General features: G+C 36.7%; 1 protein-coding gene across 2 annotated transcripts in view; it reads right to left on the reverse strand.

Annotated features, from left to right (window-relative positions):
• LOC115254943 (FK506-binding protein 2) overlaps nt 1-22,377 on the reverse strand; it is a 119,259-nt gene that overhangs the window by 80,356 nt on the left and 16,526 nt on the right. For both annotated transcript variants that reach the window (XM_029852601.2, XM_029852602.2), the window contains exon 2: nt 17,263-17,438. In XM_029852601.2, the coding sequence (XP_029708461.1) occupies nt 17,263-17,438 (176 nt within the window). The remainder of the gene's footprint in view (nt 1-17,262; nt 17,439-22,377) is intronic.

A 22,377-nucleotide genomic window follows, 5' to 3' on the forward strand; every position in this document is an offset into this window, starting at 1 on the left:
TGAAAAATATTCGTGGAATGTAGTCTATACTGATGATGGAACCTCAGTGCACATCTATAATGCTTTTGGTACACTCATGGGATATTCCAGGCTTTCCAAACTATTCTGGAGTTAGGAACTTCAAGGCCTACAGGCTCTACTCTTGTTTTTCTTCACTCTAACGGCATAATTATTTCACGATTGTGTCTGTTGCACCTTATTATATTACGAGTATCTCTATTTGTTGTTATTTGGGTATCTGCTGGCATACAAATGGACCCAATGTATTTTGAAGTATGGGTCGCAATATCTGCAAAAGTTAGGATATTTTTATTGTAGCGAATGCTCGCGGAATATAATCTACGCTACTCTTAGAACCACAGAGTACAATTCTGATAACTTAGCAACAGTCACTTGGTGATCTAGATCATCCAAACTGTTCCTGAGTTGAGACTTTCAAGCTCCACAAACTCTACTCTAGTATCTCTTTACTTTATCGATGTAATTCTTCCACGATTACCTCTGTTGTATTTCATAATATGTTGAGTATTTCTTTGTGTTCCTTGTGCATCCACTGACATACACAAATGATCTTTATGGTATTTGGAAATGTCGGAAATTACCCAAGAATTCCTCTAAAAAGACACTACACCGTCTTCAGCCAGAGGCTGCACAGACTGAACATTACAATAACACGTGACAACGAACAACACACATAACACCCAGTGGCCCAATGGAGAATTTTCCGTTTGACGAAAAGTTTTCCCCGACTGGAGCGGGAATCGAACCCGCACTCCAAGGCTTACGAAACGCCTAGACGACTGACGCCGCTAACCGCACGGCCACGAAGCCCACTCTAGGCGTTCCTCTGAAATTCCTCCAGAAGTTCATCGTGATGTTCTCCGAGAACATCTACGAGTTCCTAGGGAATGCCTTCCCGTGAAATTATTCAGGAGTTTCCCAGCAGTTTCTCGAAAATTTCATCAGGAGCTATGCTGGAATTCCTTCAGGAGTTCCTCAGGAATTACTTCAAAAACTTTTCGGAAAATCCTGCAGGAGTTCCTCGGGGATTCCTCCAGAAATTCCCCGAGGAATCCACGGGAGTCTCCCAAAGATGTCGCCAGGCATTCCATTAAAACTTCTCAAGGAAATTTTCTCAAGAGTTCCTCTAGAAATTTCTCTTGGGATTTCTTCAGGAAGTTTTCCAGGGATTCCTCCAGGAATTTCCCTAGGAATTTCTCCAGGGATTGCTCCAGCGATTTCTCTAGAAATTCTTCTAGGGATTCCTTAAAGGATTCCATCAGGAATACCTCCAGAGATTCATTCGTGAATCCCTCCATGGACTCATCAAGGAATTTATTCAGGTATTCCTCCAGGAATTACTATCCGCTCCTTCAGTTATTCATCCAAGTTTTCCACCAACAACTAATCCAGGGATTTCTTCAGTATTCAAGGGATTCTTCCAGAAATTCTTCCAGGGATTCCTCCAGAGTTTCCTCCAGAAACTTTTCCAGGGAATACTTCAGGAATTTCTCCAGGGAATTTTTCCGGGTTTCCCGACTAATTTCTGGAGTCCTCCAGGAATACTTCCAGGAATTTCTTTTGGAATAACTGCTGATTTATCTATGAATTCATCAAGGGATTCCTTTAGAAATTCCTCCACGGTGTCCTCCAGAAATATTTTTAGGAGTTTCTTCAGGAATACCTCCAGGAATTCCTCCACAAAATTATCCCAGTATACCTCCAGCAATTCCAACAGGGGTTCTTCCCGGAATTCCTCACATGGATTCCTCCTCAAAGTCTTTCCAGGGATTCCTCCAGGAATTCTTCCTGGATATACTCCAGGTTATACAGTGTATCAAACAATTGTCCGTACAGCATTTTATGGCCAAAATAAATTGTCATTCAATTGATCATATCTTTTTTATACATCAATCAAATACGCTGAAATTCTGATCAATCATGCACCATATATTGAAGCTCCATTGGTAAAATTTTTAGCGAGATCGAATAAGTTTTCTGAAAGTTATAGAACTTTTAGTAAAACTTATGAATTTTTTTAACACATTTTTAAAACATTATATCTCAGTATGTACTTGATGAAACTTTTTCATTTTTTTTTTGTGTTACAGCTGATAACTAAGGCTTTCATATGCAGCTACTTTTGATGTTTTATATTCACTACAAAAAATATGAAAAATGTGCTTATGTAGTTGACGATGTTTAAAAATTAACCATATTTTGCACATATAATCTGCCAAACGTTTTCCACCAATAAAAGTGCATTAACTGAACGAAAAATACATAGGACCTACTTCTCATATGCAGTTTAGTAGGTCCTGTATAAAAATATTACATTAAGAGAATTTAAAAACGTTGAAAACACTTGGCACTTTTAGTGACCAAAATATGATAAATTTCCTAATGACACTCTGAACATATGCAGATTTTTCATATTTTTTGTAGTGAATATAAAACCTCAAACGAAGCTGCATATGAAAGCCTTAGATATAAGCTATATCACAGCAAAAATTAAAAAAGGTTTAATCGAGTACATATTGAGATATAATGTTTTAAAAATGTGTTCAAAAATTTTATAAGTTTTACTAAAAGTTCTATAACTTTCAGAAAACTTATTCGATCTCGCTCAAAATTTTACCAATGGAGCATTGATATATGGTGCATGATTGGTCAAAATTTCAGCATATTTGATTGATGTATAAAAAAGTTATGATCAATTGAATTAAATTTTAATTTGACCAAAAAGTTGCTGTACGGACAATTGTTTGATACACTGTATTTCCGAAATTCCTCCAGCAAATACTCCAGGAGTTCCTTCGATGATTACTACTGGTAATCATCTAGGAATTGTTCAGGGAAACACTTCAGGAATTGGTTCAAAAAATATTCTACGAATTCCTCCAGGAATAGCTGCAGGAATTCCTACAGGAATTGCTGTAGGAACTACTACAGGAATTTCTCCAGTGATTCCTTCAATTCCAGTTCTTGCGGGAAAAACCTAACGTGAATTCGGAATTACTCCATGAATTCTTACAGGAAATACTTCATGAAATACTTTAGGAATTCCTCCAGAAAATAAAAATTGAAAAACATAACTTCAAAATTTTCTCGCAGTTCAAGGAAATTGTTAGGAATTCTTCTAAGAATTTCCATGGGAAATTTTTTAAAGAATCCCTCACAAATTACTGCATGAATACTTGCTGAAAGTACTCCAGGAATTCCTTCAGGGTATTCTCCAGACATTTCTTCAAGAAATTCTTGAAGAAATTCCTGGAAGTATTCTTGTAGGAATTCTTGTAGGAATTCCTGAAAAAAATCTTCAAGGAATTCCTGGAGAAATTCCCAGAGAGATTCTTGGAGAAATTCTTGAAAGATTTCTTAGAGGTATTGCTGAAGGATTTCATGGAAAGGAATTCTAGAAGGGATTGTTGGAGGAATTCTTGGTGAATGTCTTGGAGAAATTCCTGGACGAATTTTTGGAGGATTTCCCGAAGGAATTCTTGGAGGAATTCCTGGAGGTATTCCAGTAGGCATTTCAGGAGGAATTTCTGAAGGTATTTATTGAAAATCCCTGGAGGAATTTCCAGAGATATTTGTAAAGGAATCCCTGGCAAAATTTTGGGACAGATTCTGACATAAATGTTGGAGAAAGGTCTTGGAGAAATTTTTATTAGAGTTCCTGTTGAATTTCTTAAAAGAATTCCTGGAAAAATTCCTGGACGGATTCCTGAAGGAATATCTGGAGAAATTCCTGGAGGAATTTTTGGAGAATGTTTTGGAGGAATTCTTGAAGTATTTCCTTGAGAAATATTGAAGGAATTCTTGGAAGCCGAGACTTCTTGGAGAAATTCTTGTAGTTATTCTCGGTGGAATCCCTGGAGTTGACCCGGGAGAATTTTCTTGAGGAATTTCTGGAGGTTTCCTGAGGAATCTAGGAGGTATTTATAAAGCAATTTCTGGAAGATTTTTTAAATGAATTTTTGAAGAAATTTCTTGAAAACTCCCTAGAGGAATTTCTGGCGATATTCCTGAAGGGATTATTGGCAGAAATCTTAGAGGGTTCTGGTGAAATTCTTAGTGAAGGTCCAGTAGGAGTTTTTGAAATTCTTGGAGGGATTCTTGGAAGAATTCTAGGGGACTTCCGTGGAATCCTCGGGAAATTTTCGGAGGAATTCCTGAGGAACTTTTGGAGGAATTCCAGAATACCTACTGATGAAATTTTCGAGAAACTGCTGGGAATCTCCTGAAGAATTTCACGGGAAGTCCTGAGACATTCCCTAAAAACTCGTAGAAGTATTCTTGAAGAACATCACGATGAACTTTTGAGGAATTTCCGAGGAACGCCTAGAGGAGTTCTTGGGTAATTTCCGACACTTCCAAATACCATAAAGATCATTTGTGTATGTCAGTGGATGCACAAGGAACACAAAGAAATACTCAACATATTATGAGATACAACAAAGGTAATCATGGAAGAATTACATCAATAAAGTAAAGAGATGCAAGAGTAGAGCTTATAGAGCTTGAAGGTCTTAACTCCAGAACAGTTTGGATGACTTAGATCACCAAGTGACTGTTGCTAAGTTATCAGAATTGTACTCTGTGGTTCTAAGAGTAGCGTAGATTATATTCCGCGAGCATTCGCTACAATAAAAATATTCTAAGTATGCGACCCATACATCAAAATACATTGGGTCCATTTGTATGCCAGCAGACACCCAAATAACAACAAATAGAGATACTCGTGATATAATAAGGTGCAACAGACACAATCGTGAAAGAAGTGCCGTTATAGTGAAGAAAAACAAGAGTAGAGCCTGTAGGCCTTGAAGTTCCTAACTCCAGAATAGTTTGGAAAGCCTGGAATATCCCATGAGTGTACCAAAAGCATTATAGATGTGCACTGAGGTTCCATCATCAGTATAGACTACATTCCACGAATATTTTTCACAACTAAAGCATGATACAGCATGTAGATATCGTAACCCAAACTTCAAAGTGTATTGGAGGCCATTTATATTTCACGGAATGTCCAACTACCACAATATCAAGTTCCTCATAGCATAGTGAGGTCTAATGGACATCAACGTGACTAAATTTCTTGAACAGAGTGAACACAAACGATGGTAGATGTTTCAGATCTTAAGAAAATGAATTCCAGAGTAGTTTGGATGACCTAGATCACCCAAGTCATGTACCGTGAATTTTCTAGGGGTGCTTTGAGGCTTTTTGAGTACCGTAGACTATGTTCTGTGATCATTCATCGTGCATAAAATTTGGTTGAGAATGTTACATTTGTGTCACAAACTTCGGAGTATTTTGGAGGCCTTAGAATAGCTCTGGGATCAAAACTTCAACAGACTATGATGGGTAGTAATACATTGCATGTCTAGGATTAGTGAAAACTATTGATGATTAGCAAAACGATGAAATTTGAGCAAAAACATGCAGAATTTATAAAAAAATACAAAAAAAGCCACGTATTTTCAGCTCCCCGCAAAAGGGGGGAGGGTGCAAAGGGGGGAGGTACCATGCATTTCTTAGCACAACTATTCCCCTTGACTATAAAAAAAATCCGGGGTAAAATGTTTTAAAACAAAGAAGCTATTGCATTTCTACCAAAAGTAGATCGTCCCGGGTGTTTACGGGTTAACGAGATTTTTAACCCTAGGCTAGTTCATCTCGGGACCCACGCTTTACTTCCCTTCCGAAGGAAGAACCCACATTTTGTGAGAATGTCGGGAGTGGGATTCGATCCCAGGTCCTCAGCGTGATAGTCTTGTGTTCTAACCACCACACCAGGTCCGCTCCAAAGAGGTTCATGTAAACAACATGGAAACTTTCTAATTTCACATGAAATAAATTACATTGCTCTAACTTTGTTTTATAAATATTTTCGAATTGTGAGGAAAGTTTTTCAAATTTCATTATATATTTCATAAATGTTCAAAATTGTATTACATTCGATTATTTGAATCCGGAGATATAGCAGTTAAAGGACGGCTATCTGATAATTTTGTATTTACAAATCATTGCTCTAATTTTATTTAGGATTACCCAATTATGGATCAATAGACAACTAGCTGGACAACTAACATTAAACATTTAAGAACTTTTGATGCACTTTTTGAAAAGTATACCTAGCTAAACATTTCCTAAGAAGTAAAAATTTTGCCTGTCCCGATCATTTTATCTATCCCCTTTAATTCATTGTGGATGTTTTGTTCCCGTGCTATACCTACCTATGGGATATCTTCAGGAATTCTGGCCAAATTTTGGTCTACGTGGTTTATGAACAGCCCCAGTGAATTAGTCTCACAATTTCAACAAGTTTGACATGCTGCAAGGCTTGTTACCGGGGAACCAGGTGGCTGGAGGATCTCTGTGGAAGTGTGGCTCATAAGAGCAATAAGGCGCTGTCCATAAACTACGTAGACTCAATTTTGGCAATTTCAGACCCCCCCCCCCCCCTCGTAGACTTTCGTCCATACAAAATTTTCAAAAATTGTAAGGACCGTAGACTTTGACCAGACCCCCGTTCCCCTCCCTTAGAGTCTACGTAGTTTATGGACAGCCCCTAATGTTCGAAACAGCCTGCAATGACTTGGATTTGTAAATTGTTAAATTGGCCACTTCCCCGGAGGAATCAGGTGACCGAAAATTCCTGGAATGTGACCAATGTAACCAGAAATGCTCAAAATAGCCTTCAATGAATTTGTTTCGAAAAATTCACGAGGTCGTGTCGCAAGGCCAGTTTCAAAACTGATAAAAAACTGGTTATTTCCTCGGGTTAACCAGGTGGCCGAAGGATCCTGGAGCAGGGATGGGAACACTCACTTGCGAAAAGTTACACTCACTTGCTGTTTTCTCAGCTCAGAAGCGTGCTATCAAGAAACGATGTATGGGCGACTTTTGCCTTTTGGTTTTGTCTAAAAGTTTGCCGAACAAAGTATGGGTCGCACACGCATATCGAAGGCATGAACGAGCTGCGAAGGCAACTCTCCACGAGGTGAATGTAAATTACCCTCACCTCGTGGAGAGTCGCTTTCGCTGCTCTGTCACGACTTAGGTATGGGTTTGCGACCCGTACTCTTTTCGACAAACTTTTAGACAAACCCACAAGCTACAAGTCGTCCATACATCGTTTCTTGATAGCACACTTCTGAGCTGAGAAAACAGCAAGTAAGTGTAACTCTTCGCAAGTGAGTGTTCCCATCCCTGTCCTGGAGTGCAGCCAGTCTCACCAAAATGCTCGAAATAGCCAAGAATTAGCTTGTACCGCAAATTCATGAAGTTTGGTATGTCGAAAGACATTTAGCATGGCACGAAGTATTCCGGAATCATGAGACCAATTACATTTTCTGCTCCAGATATAAAAACTAGAATCATTACTGTTCATTTTGATTTAAAAACTTTAGAAATAGGTCCAAATGCAACGATGAATGCTAGTAGACAAATTGCGTCCCTAATCGTTTTTTTAAGAATATAACTTTATAAGTGTGTAAACCCTGACTATATAAATCTTGTCTCATTTCCTTCTGTTCGGGTTCCCACCGAATCCAGCTAAACCCATTGATGTGTGTACGCATTGCGGTTTCACACCAGCAGCACAACTCGTGCATGCCTGCCTGTATCTATGCATGCGTGCATGGACCAGCTTTTTGAAAGGGTTTATTGAGCGATTCGGTAATTTATTATACTGGTGATAATGTATTGCCGGAACATGGTGGCAGGGCATTGTTGCAAGTGTGGTTTGTTTTGGTTTTACATTATATGGAGAGATGGTTTGGGAAGAGTGCTACAGTGTTGACATCTGGTTGTAACGGTACAATGAAGAGGCTAAGAATTACCGCCCTTTATAATGTGAATCCATGATTTATGGTGATAAACTTTGAAACTAAAACAGATACAATATTAATAAAATATTGTTTTGATTTAAAAGCATAAAGTCTCCAAAATCTTCAAAATTATTCCTAGTAGAATGCGCATTACTATCAAAGTTTTGTTTCTGAATGTTGAAAACACATTTTTAATTAAGCTACTGTATGGTTTACTCAGATTTCACGGTATAGATTTTATTTCAATTCACATATTTTCACTATCGTATATGAGCAAATGTGATCTCAAATGTAAACATGTTTTAACCCTCGAGTGATCGCGATGTTGTATTTCGTACAACACGGTCAAAAAATCTCGCTTTTTGTACTGAGCATTAGCGTGGTGCTGGCGGCGGTGGTGGCAAACCGCGCAAGTTACGGAAGGTTAATGCGAACACCTGCTCTGGCTCAATTAAAAGAACCTGTTTTCCAAAGAGAAACATAAAAAAAAACGAGTGTGACCAACAAGTGTCCACTAAGAGCAGTACAATCAGCGTTAATCTTCCTGGCAATAACCATCGTTCTCCCGACAAGAAAATCCACGTCGTCCAGCCATACCAGCCATCATCGCGACTTTTAGCGATACACTATCGTACCGTGTGGACCAACATTACTGTGCAACACGCCATCCTGCACTCGAAGCGATCTCTCTTGTCCAGCACATTCGCAAATAAAATTTAAAGTATTTGAATGTTGTATGGCCATGGTGGTGGTCGCGCATTTCTCCACGTTAATTATTCAAGAGCATCTCTCACTGGGGATCCCTACATTGTCACGTGCTTGGTGCAAGAAAAAAGTATCTTATTTTCAACAATGACTGTGAACGGCTGGGCTGCAGTCTTTCGAAGGAAAAAAGCTTCTGAGTGAAGGTCACTCTAGTTCCGACCACTACTTATGCTAGATCCACCATGCCAGCAGAAGCATATCCCGCCGCCATCGTAGACAATGCGTCCCCACAGTCTTGCGGGACCCATCGAGATTCGTCACAAAGTGGTACTCTCGTTCTTCCGGTTTCGACACTGACTGTTGGGAAGACTCAAACTTCAATCTGATTAATTATTAACGCCTATGTTCACATTCCGTATCTCGCTCGTTTTTATTCTTTGCCGTATGCTGTCGCGATTTTCCGACGACGACGACGGAAGACGTGTCATCAAAGGTTCGCATTGCTGTTCTTTTACTACGGCAGTCTTGGACGGACATATTCTCCTTTTCGGTACCAAAAGAGTTCATCTCGGGGATTTTATGCCTGTGCCTTCATATAGAAAGACTAGAGAAGCGAAAGCTAACCAACGGAGCAATCTTTCCCCGGAGGGTTCTTGAGCGAAATGCGTGCTCGGTATGCCGGAAAATTGCGGAAAAGTGTACCGGGAGACTTCAGCCAGGATGGAACGATAAAACGCTGAAGCTGAACTTGATGGATTGGGTTAATAAAATGTTCGGAAGTCGATGAAGACAGTTTCGGTGCATTTGGTGAGAAAGCTTGAATCTGCGGGGAATCACGTCGGTATTCCCATTGGAACATTTTAAAATTGCTTTCATCCAATTTATTTTTTTAAGCAAACTCAAGTATTAGGTACATTACATAATGAATAATTATTATAACTTGAGGACATAATTGATCATATGCATAGCCCAGGGGTTTTCAGGGCTTCAGAGTTGCGGTGCACTTGTTGAGAATTTTTTTTTCGCGATGAACCTATTCATGATTTTTAAAGATTGCCTTTTCAAATTCATCAAAAAAGCAGATTCCTAGGTACATATTTTCGTCATTAAAGATGTTTTTTTCGCACGGTGATAGGTTTATTCCACCCACTAGGATTTTTCTCATCATTTGCCGAAGCTTAGTATGAGTGTTCAATCCGGAATATTTTCCGAGAATATTTTTGGAAATTTTCGTGCTAGATCCTTTTAAACGTTGAGCAGGGATAAAATGAAATCTGTACGGATGCTCAAAAATCTATATAATACAGATAATGAGACCCTAAGCAGATGTATAGCTGAATTTCTGCCAAAATCATTTGCAAAAACTCTTGGTACACGGTTCCTATTATGGTGGTAAAATTTAACATTGGTTCCTATAGTGGCGCATCCCTTTGAATTCTCATGGGACCCACCACTATAGAAATACTACCACCACAATAGGTGCAAAGGAGTAAACAAAAAGGAAAACTATTGCTTAAAATAGGTTTTTTGACAAATCATTAACACATAACTAAATTAATGGCATTGATTAAATTCTGGTACTTTCTCACTAAGGGAGCGTTTACCCTATAGGAGTCCTGGGAGAAACCTCAACAACAAACTCAACAAGATTTTTTTAGAATAATCCCATCAGCATTTGTACAAAAATTCAGAAATATCTTCAAAGATTTCACTAGAAATTCCTAATGAGATTCTCTAGAAGCTCCTTCTAAGAATTTCTCTAGGGATTTCTCAAAAAAAAAAAAAAAACCTCATGAATTTCTCCAGGTAGGGCCCATATAGCCGAGGCGGTAAACGCACGGGTATTCAGCATGACCATGCTGAGGGTGACGGGTTCGATTCCCGGTCGGTCCAGGATCTTTCCGTAAAGGAAATTTCCTTGACTTCCTTGGGCATAGAGTATCTTCGTGCCTGCCACACGATATATGCATGCAAAATGGTCATTGGCAGAGGAAGCTCTCAGTTAATAACTGTGGAAGTGCTCATAGAACACAGCTGAGAAGCAGGCTTTGTCCCAATGAGGACGTTACGCCAAGAAGAGAGAGTGAGAGAGAGAATTTCTCCAGGTATTATTCCGAAAATTCTCACAGTAATTCTTCCAGAATACCAGAGATACTTTCAGAAATCCTCCAGGAATGCTTGCTGGGCTTCCTCCAGAATTTTTTTTAGACACATTAAGGGATTCTTCCAGAAATTCCTCCCCGGCGGTTCCTTCATAGATATTTCAGGAATACTTCTGGCATCATCACTAGAAATTCTCGCAGGAATTTCTCCAGCAATTTCTGCTGTGATTTATTCATGAATTTCTATTTGATATTCTCCTCCTGAGAATCCTCTTGAGATCATTTCAAAAGCTACTGCTACTTCTGGGATTTTTCTAGACATTTATGAAAGTAATCCTCCAGGATTTCCAGGTAGATTCTCCAGGGAATTCTCCTGGGGTTGCAGGAGGATTCGCAAGAGCAATAATTGGAGACATTCCCGCTGAAAATGCTCCAAGCAAGAACTCCCGAAGAAATTCTAGAAACAATTCCTGAATCAATTCTAGCATTCAATTCTGGGTGTATTCTAAGAGGAGTTTTCAGGGAAATCCTTGAAGAGTTCCCAGTAGAAAATGCTGGAGGAATTCTAGACGACATTTTCGTAAGAAACCTCCAAGAAGTCTTGCTGGAATTCTTGGCGAAATCCTGTTTAGAGTTTCTAAAGGAATCCCAGAAAAAAATGTCTGGAGGTATTCACGAGAAATTCCTAGAGAAATTCTCGGAATCACCGACTCATCATGGAAAGGAATCATCGGAGCAATTTCTGAAGGAATCCCAAAGGGGAATTTCTTGAAGAAAACCAATCAGGCATCTCAAGAGAAATTCCAAGTGAAAGTGCTGCTTGGATCTTTTCAGAATTCCACTAGGAATTCCCCCAGGAATGCCTGATGGACTTCTTTAAGAAATTTCTGCGGGGATTCCTCTATGGGATTCCTCCAGAAATTGCTCCGATGATTCATTTGGGAGTTTCTGCAAAAAATCCTCTAGGAAATTGTCTCAGAATATCTCTAGACATTTTTGCTGGGATTCCTTCAGAAACTCCTTCATGGATTACTACAAACATTCTTGCTGCGATGCCTCAAACATTTCCAGATTGTTTTCTGCTGTTATTAATCCTAGGAGTCCTCAAGGAATTCGTCGGGTATTTCCAGCAGGAATTGCTTGAGGAATGCCGGCAATACTTCGTATTTCTGGAGAAATCTTAGCAGCATTCCAGGAGCAATTTCAACAGAAATTCTCAGACCAATCTGAAGAGGATTTTCAATAAGAATTCTCAAAGAGATTCCAAGAATTATCCAATTTTGACAAAATTTGAAAAATAAAACAAATCTTGGTAAAATTCTTCAATATTTTCAATCCATAAAGAAGTTACAGCAGCGGTTAATGAATGAATCCCATCAAAAATAATTAGAGGAAAACCAGCAAGAATGCCTAAAGGAAATCCCAGAGCAGTTCTTAGTTAAATGTCAAGAAGAATCCCTGGAGGAATCCTTGGGAAAATCTGTGGAGAATGCACAGGAATTTCTCCCTGTAGGAAACCCAGCTTGTATTCTTGGAGAAATTCCAAGAGAAATTTGTTGAAGAATATTTTGAAAAATCCCTGTAGAAATCACAACAGGAACTTCTGTAGGAATCCCAGTGGGCATTGCTAGGGGATTTTCTAGAGGAATTCTTGAAGAAACACTTGAAGAAATCCACGAAAACATGCCAAGCTCAAGTCTTGAAGAAATCCAAGGGGTTTCCAAGGATACCCATACAATTAAAATCCCTGAAGTAATCCCAACAAGAAGTCCTGAAAGAGTCTGAAGTGGATTTTCATCAGGAATAGCCTTCTATATATTCAGCTGAAAATTAAAAAAAAAATGAAGAGAAGAAAAAAGTTTCAGCAGTGCTGTCATAGTTAAATCTCAGCTGGTTATTTGTGGTTTCGAAATTTCAGCGCCTCATAATGGTGCATCCTCGCTTCTCAAATGTGTCCGTTTGCAATCTCTTCTGGGAATTCCTTTCAAGCTTTTATAAAAAAAAATCCTTTAGAAATCTCCTGAAATAAATTCAGAAATACCTGCAGGAGAATTCCCTTGAAATTATTTCCAACAATCCACCAGACGTTTCACATATTTTTTTAGGAATGTCCAATGATTGTTCCTGGAATTCTTCCACGGATCACTTCAGAAATTGCTTCAGGAATTTTATACCAGGATTCCTTCTTGATTTTTTAAAAAGAGTTTCTTCTAGGAATATCTACAGTCATGTTCGAAAATCACTTCAGGATTCCTACATATTCCTTTAGTATTTCAAAAACTTCTAATGTATTTTTTTTTTCAATTTCTGGATGTGCAGCTAAAAATCTCTGACGGAATTGAATGACATATTTCTGATGAAATCACAGAAGCAATTTCAAAAAGAATTTTTATGAGAATTTCTGCAAGAATCTCGGAAGGAATTTCTCAAAAATCTTGGAGAAATTTCCACAAGATTTTTCAAATGGAAATTTTATATAAAAAACAGAAAGAAGGAGGAGGAGGAAACCCCTTGCTGAAATCCCTAAAAAAACTAAAAATACTGAAAGAGTTCCTGTAGATATTTCTAAAAAAATTTAACAAAACATTTCTCAAAAAATCCAAAGAATTAATGCAAAAATCTCTGGGGGAAATTCCTGAATTGGCTGTAAACATTTCTGAGTAAATCTTTGAAGGAAGTTCTGAATGCGAGGCTGAAAATTTTGATAATAAATAGCACAAGTTTCGAAACAAATCCAAGAAAAATTTCTTAAACGTATTCTTGGTGAAGTTTCTGAAGAAATTCTTAAGGGCACCTTTTAAAAAAGCCTAGACGAATTTTCTTTAAAAAATCTGAAAATTTATTTGAATGATGTTATGAACGATTACGTGGAGTAATTTCCAAAGATTTTCACAGTGCAATTTTGGAAGATTTTTTGAAGAAATGCCTGGAGAAATTTCTAAACGTTTCCCCGAAAAAAAAATTATAAAGAAAGCTTTGGCGAAATATTTGTATGAATCCCTGGAAGATTATCTTTAGTGATCTCTGGAAAACTTTTTTTGAAAGAAACTCTTAGAGGTGTTCCATTGAAATCCTTTGCGAAAATTTTGAAGGAATTCAGAGATTTATAAAAGAATCTGACTTGGTTTGATCACCGCGATACTTTATATGCTTAGTTAGATTGGCTATTTTCGGTGAAATCATCAACAAACAGCATTATTTGCGTAACGCGTTTCGGTCTACTACTCTTCGACCATCATCAGACGCATTCAGCTGATTTACTTCACAATTACGTCAGACGATTATTAATCGTAGTAGTAGACCGAAACGCGTTACGCAAATAATGCTGTTTGTTGATGATTTCACCGAAAATAGCCAATCTAACTAAGCATATATTTATAAAAGAAATTACTGAAAAAAAATGAATCCAAGGTGATATTTCTAGAAAATAAATCCGTGGAGCGATTTCTTATGGAACTCTGAAAGAACAACTGTGGCAATGTATGAGTGATTTTATAAAAATATATTTTATACAATCACTAGATAAGTTTCTGTAGCAATCAGTGGAATATTTTCTGGAAGAAACTCCTGGAGAGTTTTCTAAAGGAATCCATGGGAGCATTTATAATAGAGTACCAAGTATCTGGACATATCTTTGGGAAGCTTTAGAGGAATTCATGAAGAATCAATGGATTTATAAAACTTTTTTTTTTTTGAATAACTCAAGGGAATTCTCAGAGAAATCTCGGAAGGACTTCTCGAAAAAAAAAAGTATTAGGACTTCGTGGAAAACTTTCTTTAGGTAATCACTGGAGGAATTTCTGATGAAATCTCAGAAGAATTTTCTCAAGAGCTCAAAGGAAAAATCCATGAATGGGTTTCTTAATGAATCCTTCGTGAAATTTCTGAAGGAATTCTGCAAGGACTTGAGGATTTCAGGAAAGAGTTTCGCAAGCAATCCTGCATAATTTTCTAAAATGAAACTTTGAGAAATTTTAAGAAAAATTGCGCATGAAATTTCCAACGAAAATTTTCCGAATAATTCCTATATTTTATAGGAATGCGTTAAAGAATTTCTGAGAGGAGTCCTTAAAGAAATGTTTGAAGGAATCCCTTGTATTTATTGTATTTGGGAGATCTTTAGCTTTTCTTCAAATAAAAAGTGATTTTGAATTGTGCTTTCACAAGGGCGCTTTTTTCTTACATCTATGGGAGCGATATTTCTAAAAATTTTTTAAAGATACTTTTGGAAGTGTGTTGCAACATTTCTGGAAAAAGTTAACCCTCTAATACCCATAATAACCCCTCTAATACGCCTTTAGACGGGGTATAGTTTGACCATTTTTGTATGTTTTCTTGCCTGGGCATTCGAAACTTTAATATTTTTAGTTGATTTTTAGTTGTATATTTCAAAATATTTTTTGGTGTCTTTTAAAACATATTACCGTTTTTTTAATCATTTTTTTTTTGTTTTTATTAATGTGTATTTTAACTAACAGCTAATTCTACACTTTTTTTAAATCATTGAAAAATTGATGTTTGGGTTACCTTACAGATGCCATTGTTTCTTTTGTATTGAATCGCAACAAATTCTTTTATAGATTTTTTTACACGTAAATGAGTAAAATAAAATTTTCCATGAAAAAAAATATAAATAAAAATATTTTAACAAGAATCATGAAATATCAAAATGTTTTCTTCTTAGAAATTTGGTATACAAAATAGGCTTTCAGGAAAAATTTAAAAGTGTAGGGATGATCAAAAATAAAAATAAGAAAAATTAAAAAAAAAAACAAAATTTACAAAATTGAGAATAAAAAAGAATCATCTTTCAAAACATGTGTAAATCGATTTTAGACGACGAAAAATGATATTTTGGTCAAAATCAAAAATTTGGGTATTAGAGGGTTAGGAGGGAAATGCAAATTACGAAAATCATCGAAAAGCATTCAAAAAACGAACTCAAGTAAGAACATCTTAATTAACATTCTTCATATTATTTGACAACTTCAGAAAAATTGATCTGGAAAAAAATTAAAAGCGATTTGTTAAAAAAATAATAATAATGTAAAACTTGAAAAAACATCAAATGCATCTTCATATTTTTAACCCTTCAGTAGTCGTGCAATTGTATTTTGTACAATACATTGAGAAAAGCTCTCTTGAGCTTTCAGATTTGAGTTAAGACTAGAACCACCCTACAAAATCGTGAATTCGGAGCACACACCCTGGAAAGTTAGAGGAATCAGAGAAACAACTGTTCAACATTCATAGATTTTCACATGAAATTTTTAAAGCATATGAAAATATGTTTACATATTATGATGTATTCTTGAAAAGCATAATAAAAATCTTTGTTCCAAAATTTTTACATGAACTCCAAAATAAATTTTCACGGTAAAACACAATAGTTCAGTATTTTCAATAATCCTTTATAATATGTGAAATTCAAGATTTTTAAGAAATTTAATTTTTTTTAAAATAATTTCAAATATTGCCAGTCGGATAACAAAAGCAGTAGAAAAAAACAATGGTTGATTGATGCCGATAGTTTTACAAACAGGTTGGGATCCACACAACACTATTAGGATTTCAATATTACGGGCTCAAAACGTAAATATTATTATTATTAGCTTTATTAGGGAGATTTGGTCCATCTCCAAAAACGTAAATAGTTATTCAAACAAAAACGTAAATAGTATTCAAACATGTACAGTGTGCTCTTCTTGCTCCCAATATCTCAGACAATTCAGCGCTATGTGGGGAAATATTCATTAACTTAGGTACATCCATTGAATTCAGAATCACCTCGTACGATGCATTTTCTGCTTCAAACGTGGCACACCGTTATTTCCCGGTTCATTTCTCTATCACCGCCAAATTACAATACATAGATCATATGTTTGCATGAATAATTAGCACGCAGCCGACGGCTGATACCCCAATTTAGCTACACACTGAGCTTGCTGCCACAGTGACACCAACTGGGCCCCAGCATAGATACTTAATACACAATACACGCGTCAAAGATATTGGAAAACTGATAAGAGACCAACCCGAAAGAGTGCGGCGAACCAAATTTCGCGGACCTAGCTAGAGTGGTAAAATGCACCCTAACGTTCAAGTTCAATAACATTTCCTTAGAAACACACTTAATGATATGTTGAGATACTGCATTTGAAATTGCTTAAAGGTTTTCTTTATTTGTTCAAGAACTCGATGGATGCGCTTGTCAATTTTACACCCATTGTAATTTTACCCATATAACTCGATATCGATATAAAAACAATCTACAATCGAAATGAAGTACTTTTCAACTAATTTCCAAAAATTATAACCTTAGGTTATTTAAATTTTTAATTATTTTTTTGAATTCAAAGCAATGATGAAAAAAGGATTTTTTGATTATTTTAGATTTTTTGTTCTCATATGCTCTGCAGCTCACATATTCTCAAAAAATCATGATCCCTCGAATATCGAGTTGTGAAGTGTTGATCTACACCACTTCCCCCAACACTAAATCGCCGACTACCCGTTCTGCTGTGACCCATTTCGGGCGGCCGCAACAAATGTGACGTTGTTGCCTGTCCAATGTCCATAGATATCTAGGTATTTCAATCGCACGCGCACGCACTTACCTGGAGTCGAATTTGGTTCCATCGGTGAGCTTGCCGGTGTAGTGCATCGTCAGCATGTCGCCGTTTTTGCTCTTGGTGGTGCATCCCTCCGGCACGTTGACCACGTCGACCTTCAGTTTGGCTTCGCAGAGAGCGGCCGCCACCAGGCAGGTCAGGACTAGCAGTTTGGAAATCATCTGTTTCGGGGAGGAGGGGAAAAGGGACATTCAGATAAGTGGATTAATGCGATTGCAGTTAGGTAGGAAGCGATGGCGATGAATGCGTGCAACACGGGCGTTCAAGGTTGAACGATGAACTTGGCGCTGTTGTGAATCCGATCTGGAGGCTGTTATCAAAAATTGCATGCTGTTTTGATTGCACAATCGCGTGGCTGGTGCAACAAAGTCAGTGTGATGTAATTTGCACTTGTAGAGTTTGCGTTTTTTTCTGACCGGAATATTTAATTTTGCTATTGCATTTTTGACGAAATGGATCACGTTTGAATCAGACAAGGATTTTTTTTATAGATATTTACATAGAAAGTATCTACAGTCACCGATTGGATTTAAATTTATATTCAAGCTGGATGATTCAATAGTCATGGACACTTTCTAATGTTAAGTAATTTATCATTCCAATTTTTCAGCGCCTAGAGACGGTTGGCATATGCATTTGAGGGGGTTGAGGGTTATACAACACGTTGAAAAAATCTTGCTTTCTGTACTCAGCATCAGCATGGTGCTGGCCATGATTGTCAACCGCGCGAGTTACGGGAAGTTTACATGGGACAACTATGCTTCATACGGCAGTGTTCTTGATTATCAAAATAACAATGTTTAACTTCCAGTATGAGCGGCGAGCACCCATGCAAATATAAATGTAGAAAGTCAACCTTTTACTTACTGGGAAAACATTATTTAAAAAAAATACTTCTCCCTTCGATCACTCCGAATAAAAATTTTCTGAGATTTTATTTGAAAATCACCCCCTAAATTTTCCTTGAAAAACCTGTATGGGTCTTTTCATAGAAATCTATCGAATATTTTCTCAAGAGCTTTCTTCAATTTAATTTAATTCAAAACTTTATTTTAGTAAACCTAGCATAAATTGCTTTAAAAATTACTCCTTGAATTTCTTTAGAAGCCATCAGTAATTCCTTCAGAAATTCATTGAAATAAAGATACATCAGAAATCGAAAGATTCATTTTTCTCAATGAATCTAAAAAAGTATAAAATCCTCCAAGTATTTCTTCAGAAATTCCTCTAGCGATTCCTCTAAAACATCTTGCCAGGAATGCTTTCAGATGTTTCTCGTTCAGGAATTCTACCAGTGATTGCCTTTGAAAGTTCTTCCAGAACATCTTTCACGGATTCACCAAAAAAATCTTCAAGAAATGCTTTTAAGAATTCCTCTAGAAAAACTTGCTTGGTTTTCTTAGCATTTACTCTATAGACTTCTTCAGAGTTGCTTTCAGCGACTTTTTAAGAAAATTAAAAGTTCAGGATTCTGCCAGAAATGTCTCCAAGGATTTCTTCAGAAAATCTTCCACAGTCGCCTTTAAAAGTTCTTACAAAGTTTTCTTCAGAAATTCTTCCAGGGTTTCCTGAAGAAATTTCTCCTGGGCTTCCTTAAGATATTACCTGAATAATTTCCCCAGAAATTTCTCCAAAAATTATTTGTGGTAGATTTCTTTGGCTTGTTTCTGGAAATAATCCCTTTTAAGAAATTATTCATGGGATGCGTTTAGAAAATTTTCTTAGATATCTCTAATGCTTTCAGAACTTTCTACAGTTATACCTTCAGTAATTCTTTCATTGCTTTTTTTCAGCAGGTTTTTCCTGGATTTCTGAAGTAATTTGTATTTCTTCAGGAAGTCTACTAGGGATATGTTCGCTAAATTTTCCATTGAAATTTCCAGCACGAATACGGCTATGAATTTCTTTAGGATCTCATCCAGAATATCTTGCATTATTCCGGCAGAGCACTGGAACGTGTGCAGTATAGTTGTCCCATGTTCAATGGGATTTCCTTTTAACATGGGACAACTATGCTGCACATGACTGTGCTTCAGGCGGGAATTCCTTCAGAGATTCCTTCAAGAATGCAAGCAGAGACTTCTTCGGAGTTTTCTCCAGATATTCCTCAATGCATTTCTCCAGAAATTTGTATAGCATTGACTCCAAAGATAACTCTTAGAATTTCTTTTGGGATTCTTCAAGGAACTTATTCAGAAATAATTTCCACGGAAGTTCTTTTAGAAATATCTTGAGTGATTTTTTATTGATCTCTACAAAAGCTAATCCAAGCATTTCACCAAGTATTTCTACAGGAATCCCTTAAAAAAAACATGCACAGATTGCTCCAGAATTACATCCAGAAAATCTTTCAATAATTTTTGAAAAAATTTCTTCAAGATTTTATTTTCTAAAACTTCCGCAATACTCTGTTGCAGGAATTTCATCTTATGCTTCCCTGAGGATTTCTCCAAAAATTTCTTTGACAATTCATCCTTCGATTCCTTCACGAATTTCGTTGAGGTTTCTTCAAATATTCATCTAGAGATTCATTGAAGAGTACTTCCTAGTATTTCTGGTGGGTTACTTTCTTCTGAAAACTTCTGAAATTTCTGAAAAATATTCAAGGATTCTGTCAGAAATTCCTTCTCGTATACCTTCTGGAACTATTTTAGGGATACCTGCAAATATACCTCAAGAGAAAAAAAAAACTAAGGATTTTTTTTTTCAGGTACCGTCAAGGCACCATTCTTCGTGGATCTAAGAGGATTCGGGGCAAATAAGGGCTGTCATTTGACACCAGTCTTATAAACATTGTTGGTGCCGCTTTTAATTGCCTTCATTATAGGTTGAAATTAAAGCAATATCCACAGAAGTAGAAAATTTTTCACAAAATTTGGTGATATACTACAATTAGTAAAGGGTAGTAGGGTCGCCTAATTCCGTGGTAGGTCACCATTCACCGTGGTACTTTGTTTAAAAATGATCAAAACAACCCAGCCAAGGGAATTTTCTTCGTTTAAATTCATTTCAAGTAATAACTTGCAAGATTTAATTAGAAAAACGAATGTTCAAATTTTTGAATTTTTCTGGATATATGGGACAATATGGTACACAGTGAATGGAGACCATTGGTTTTTAGGGTACCCATTTACCGTGCCTTTTTGTTTCAATTAAAAAGTACGAGTAATCGCTTCGGTAAAGCAAAATACATACCTGATATGTGAATTTTATTTCTTCTTGGTGGAATAAAAACGTTACTACATTTTGTTTATCGCATCAATCACCTTAGCGCAGTTTTCGTGTTTTCACTATGAATGCAGTGAACGAGCAGAAATCCGCTTCATGTAAACACACTTTAGTGTCAAAATGATACTTTTGAATGTTTCTAATGAGCGTTTTGACATGGTAACAATACATTAGTGTTGTATTGGTGAAATTGAAGGGAAATTGTCATATTATTCAATCATAATATGGAAATAATGAAAAAATATTCGAAGGCACACGGTGAATGGAGCATGGCGCCTTGACGGTATTTGGCAAGGGATTACTTCAAAAGTGCTTCCATGGAGTTCTTCAGAAATTCTAAATCATTTGTGATCCCTAAGCGTGATTCAATCTTAAGCAATACCAGGAGAAGTCCTCAGGGGAATTTCCAGAAGAATCACTGGAGGTGGAGCGGACCTGGTGTGATGGTTAAAACACGTGACTATCACGCCGAGGACCTGGGATCGAATCTCACTCCCGATAAACTCACAAAAATGTGAGTTCTTCCTTCGGAAGGGAAGTAAAGCGTGGGTCCCTAGAAGAACTAGCCTAGGGCTTAAAATCTCGTTAATACAGATAATAAAAAAAAGAATCACTGGGGAATTTTCTAGAGGAATTTCGAAATAAATGCCTAAAAGAATTTCAGAACATTTGGAGCAATACCTGAAGAAACTTATGGAGAAACTATAACATTTATTTATAAAAAGAGTTCTAGGATAAATTTCCGAACTTTTAAAGACAAATTCTGGAGGACTTCCTAAAAGAATTTCCAAATCTCTGTGAAAAAAAAATCTCCAGGAATTACATATTATGAAGAAATTTTTCAAATAATTTCCGAAGAAAAACATCTGGAGAAAATTCTGATAACATTCGTGGAAGAATTGTTTCAAAAAAAAAAAAATGAAGTCGTACATGAATGAATACAAGCGTGAACTTGTGTAGCAATCCTTGAAATATTTTTTATAAGAATCCCTGAAGAAACATTAGGAAGATTATTTGAAGAAGCCCGTGGACTAGTTTCGAGATGTATCTTTTGAGAACCTTCTTGAAATACTCCCGAAGAATACCCAAGTGGCTGTCCATTTATTACGTAAGGTAAATTTCACGATTATTCGCCCCCCCCCCCCCTTGTAAGATTTTTTGTTTAAATACCCAAGTATTTTTGAATAGCACGAATGAAATCAAAGAAATTCCAAATTTTCTCTGGAATTGGTTTTGAACATAATCCAGTGAGACGTTTTTAAGAACTTTGAAAGAAATCCGTATAAGGCTCTTAGAAAGAACTCTGGGAGGAATCTGAGAAGAAACTTTCATAGGAAAATCAGAAGGAATTTATGGAGAAATGCCTGAAGCAATTCTCGTAGGATTATCACTCTGCAACAGACGAATTTATTGGTAGTGATGGAGACGCATGGTCATTCCATACGTATATATGAGCACAAAACTTGGAAATTTTCAAAACATTAACGACATGAAGAACATTTTAAATTTTTTGAAACGTTATGTAAAAATAGTTGAACTTTCTTCAGATATATAAAAAAGTAAAGTCGTTGTGGTCCAGCATTGTGAAAATCAGGAAAAAAACTGATAAGGCAGCATCAATTCATTACGTAACGTAAGCATTTTTCGACCCCCTCCTTTCCCCTCCATTACGTTTTTTTGTATGAAAATCTGTTTTTTTTGTATTGGCCGTAACGCTCGACCGTACTACCCCCTCCCCCTAAAGCGTTACATAATTTGTGGACGGTGCCTAAGTCGACCATTTTTACATATTAAAGTTTCCTTTTTTTGTATTTTTTTTTTAATCTCGAACTAATAGTCTTTTCATTCGTGAAAAGAGATTGAAAGTCGATC

The sequence above is a fragment of the Aedes albopictus genome, chromosome 2, assembly GCF_035046485.1.
Source record: "Aedes albopictus strain Foshan chromosome 2, AalbF5, whole genome shotgun sequence".
In the NCBI taxonomy this organism is placed as follows: domain Eukaryota; kingdom Metazoa; phylum Arthropoda; class Insecta; order Diptera; family Culicidae; genus Aedes; species Aedes albopictus.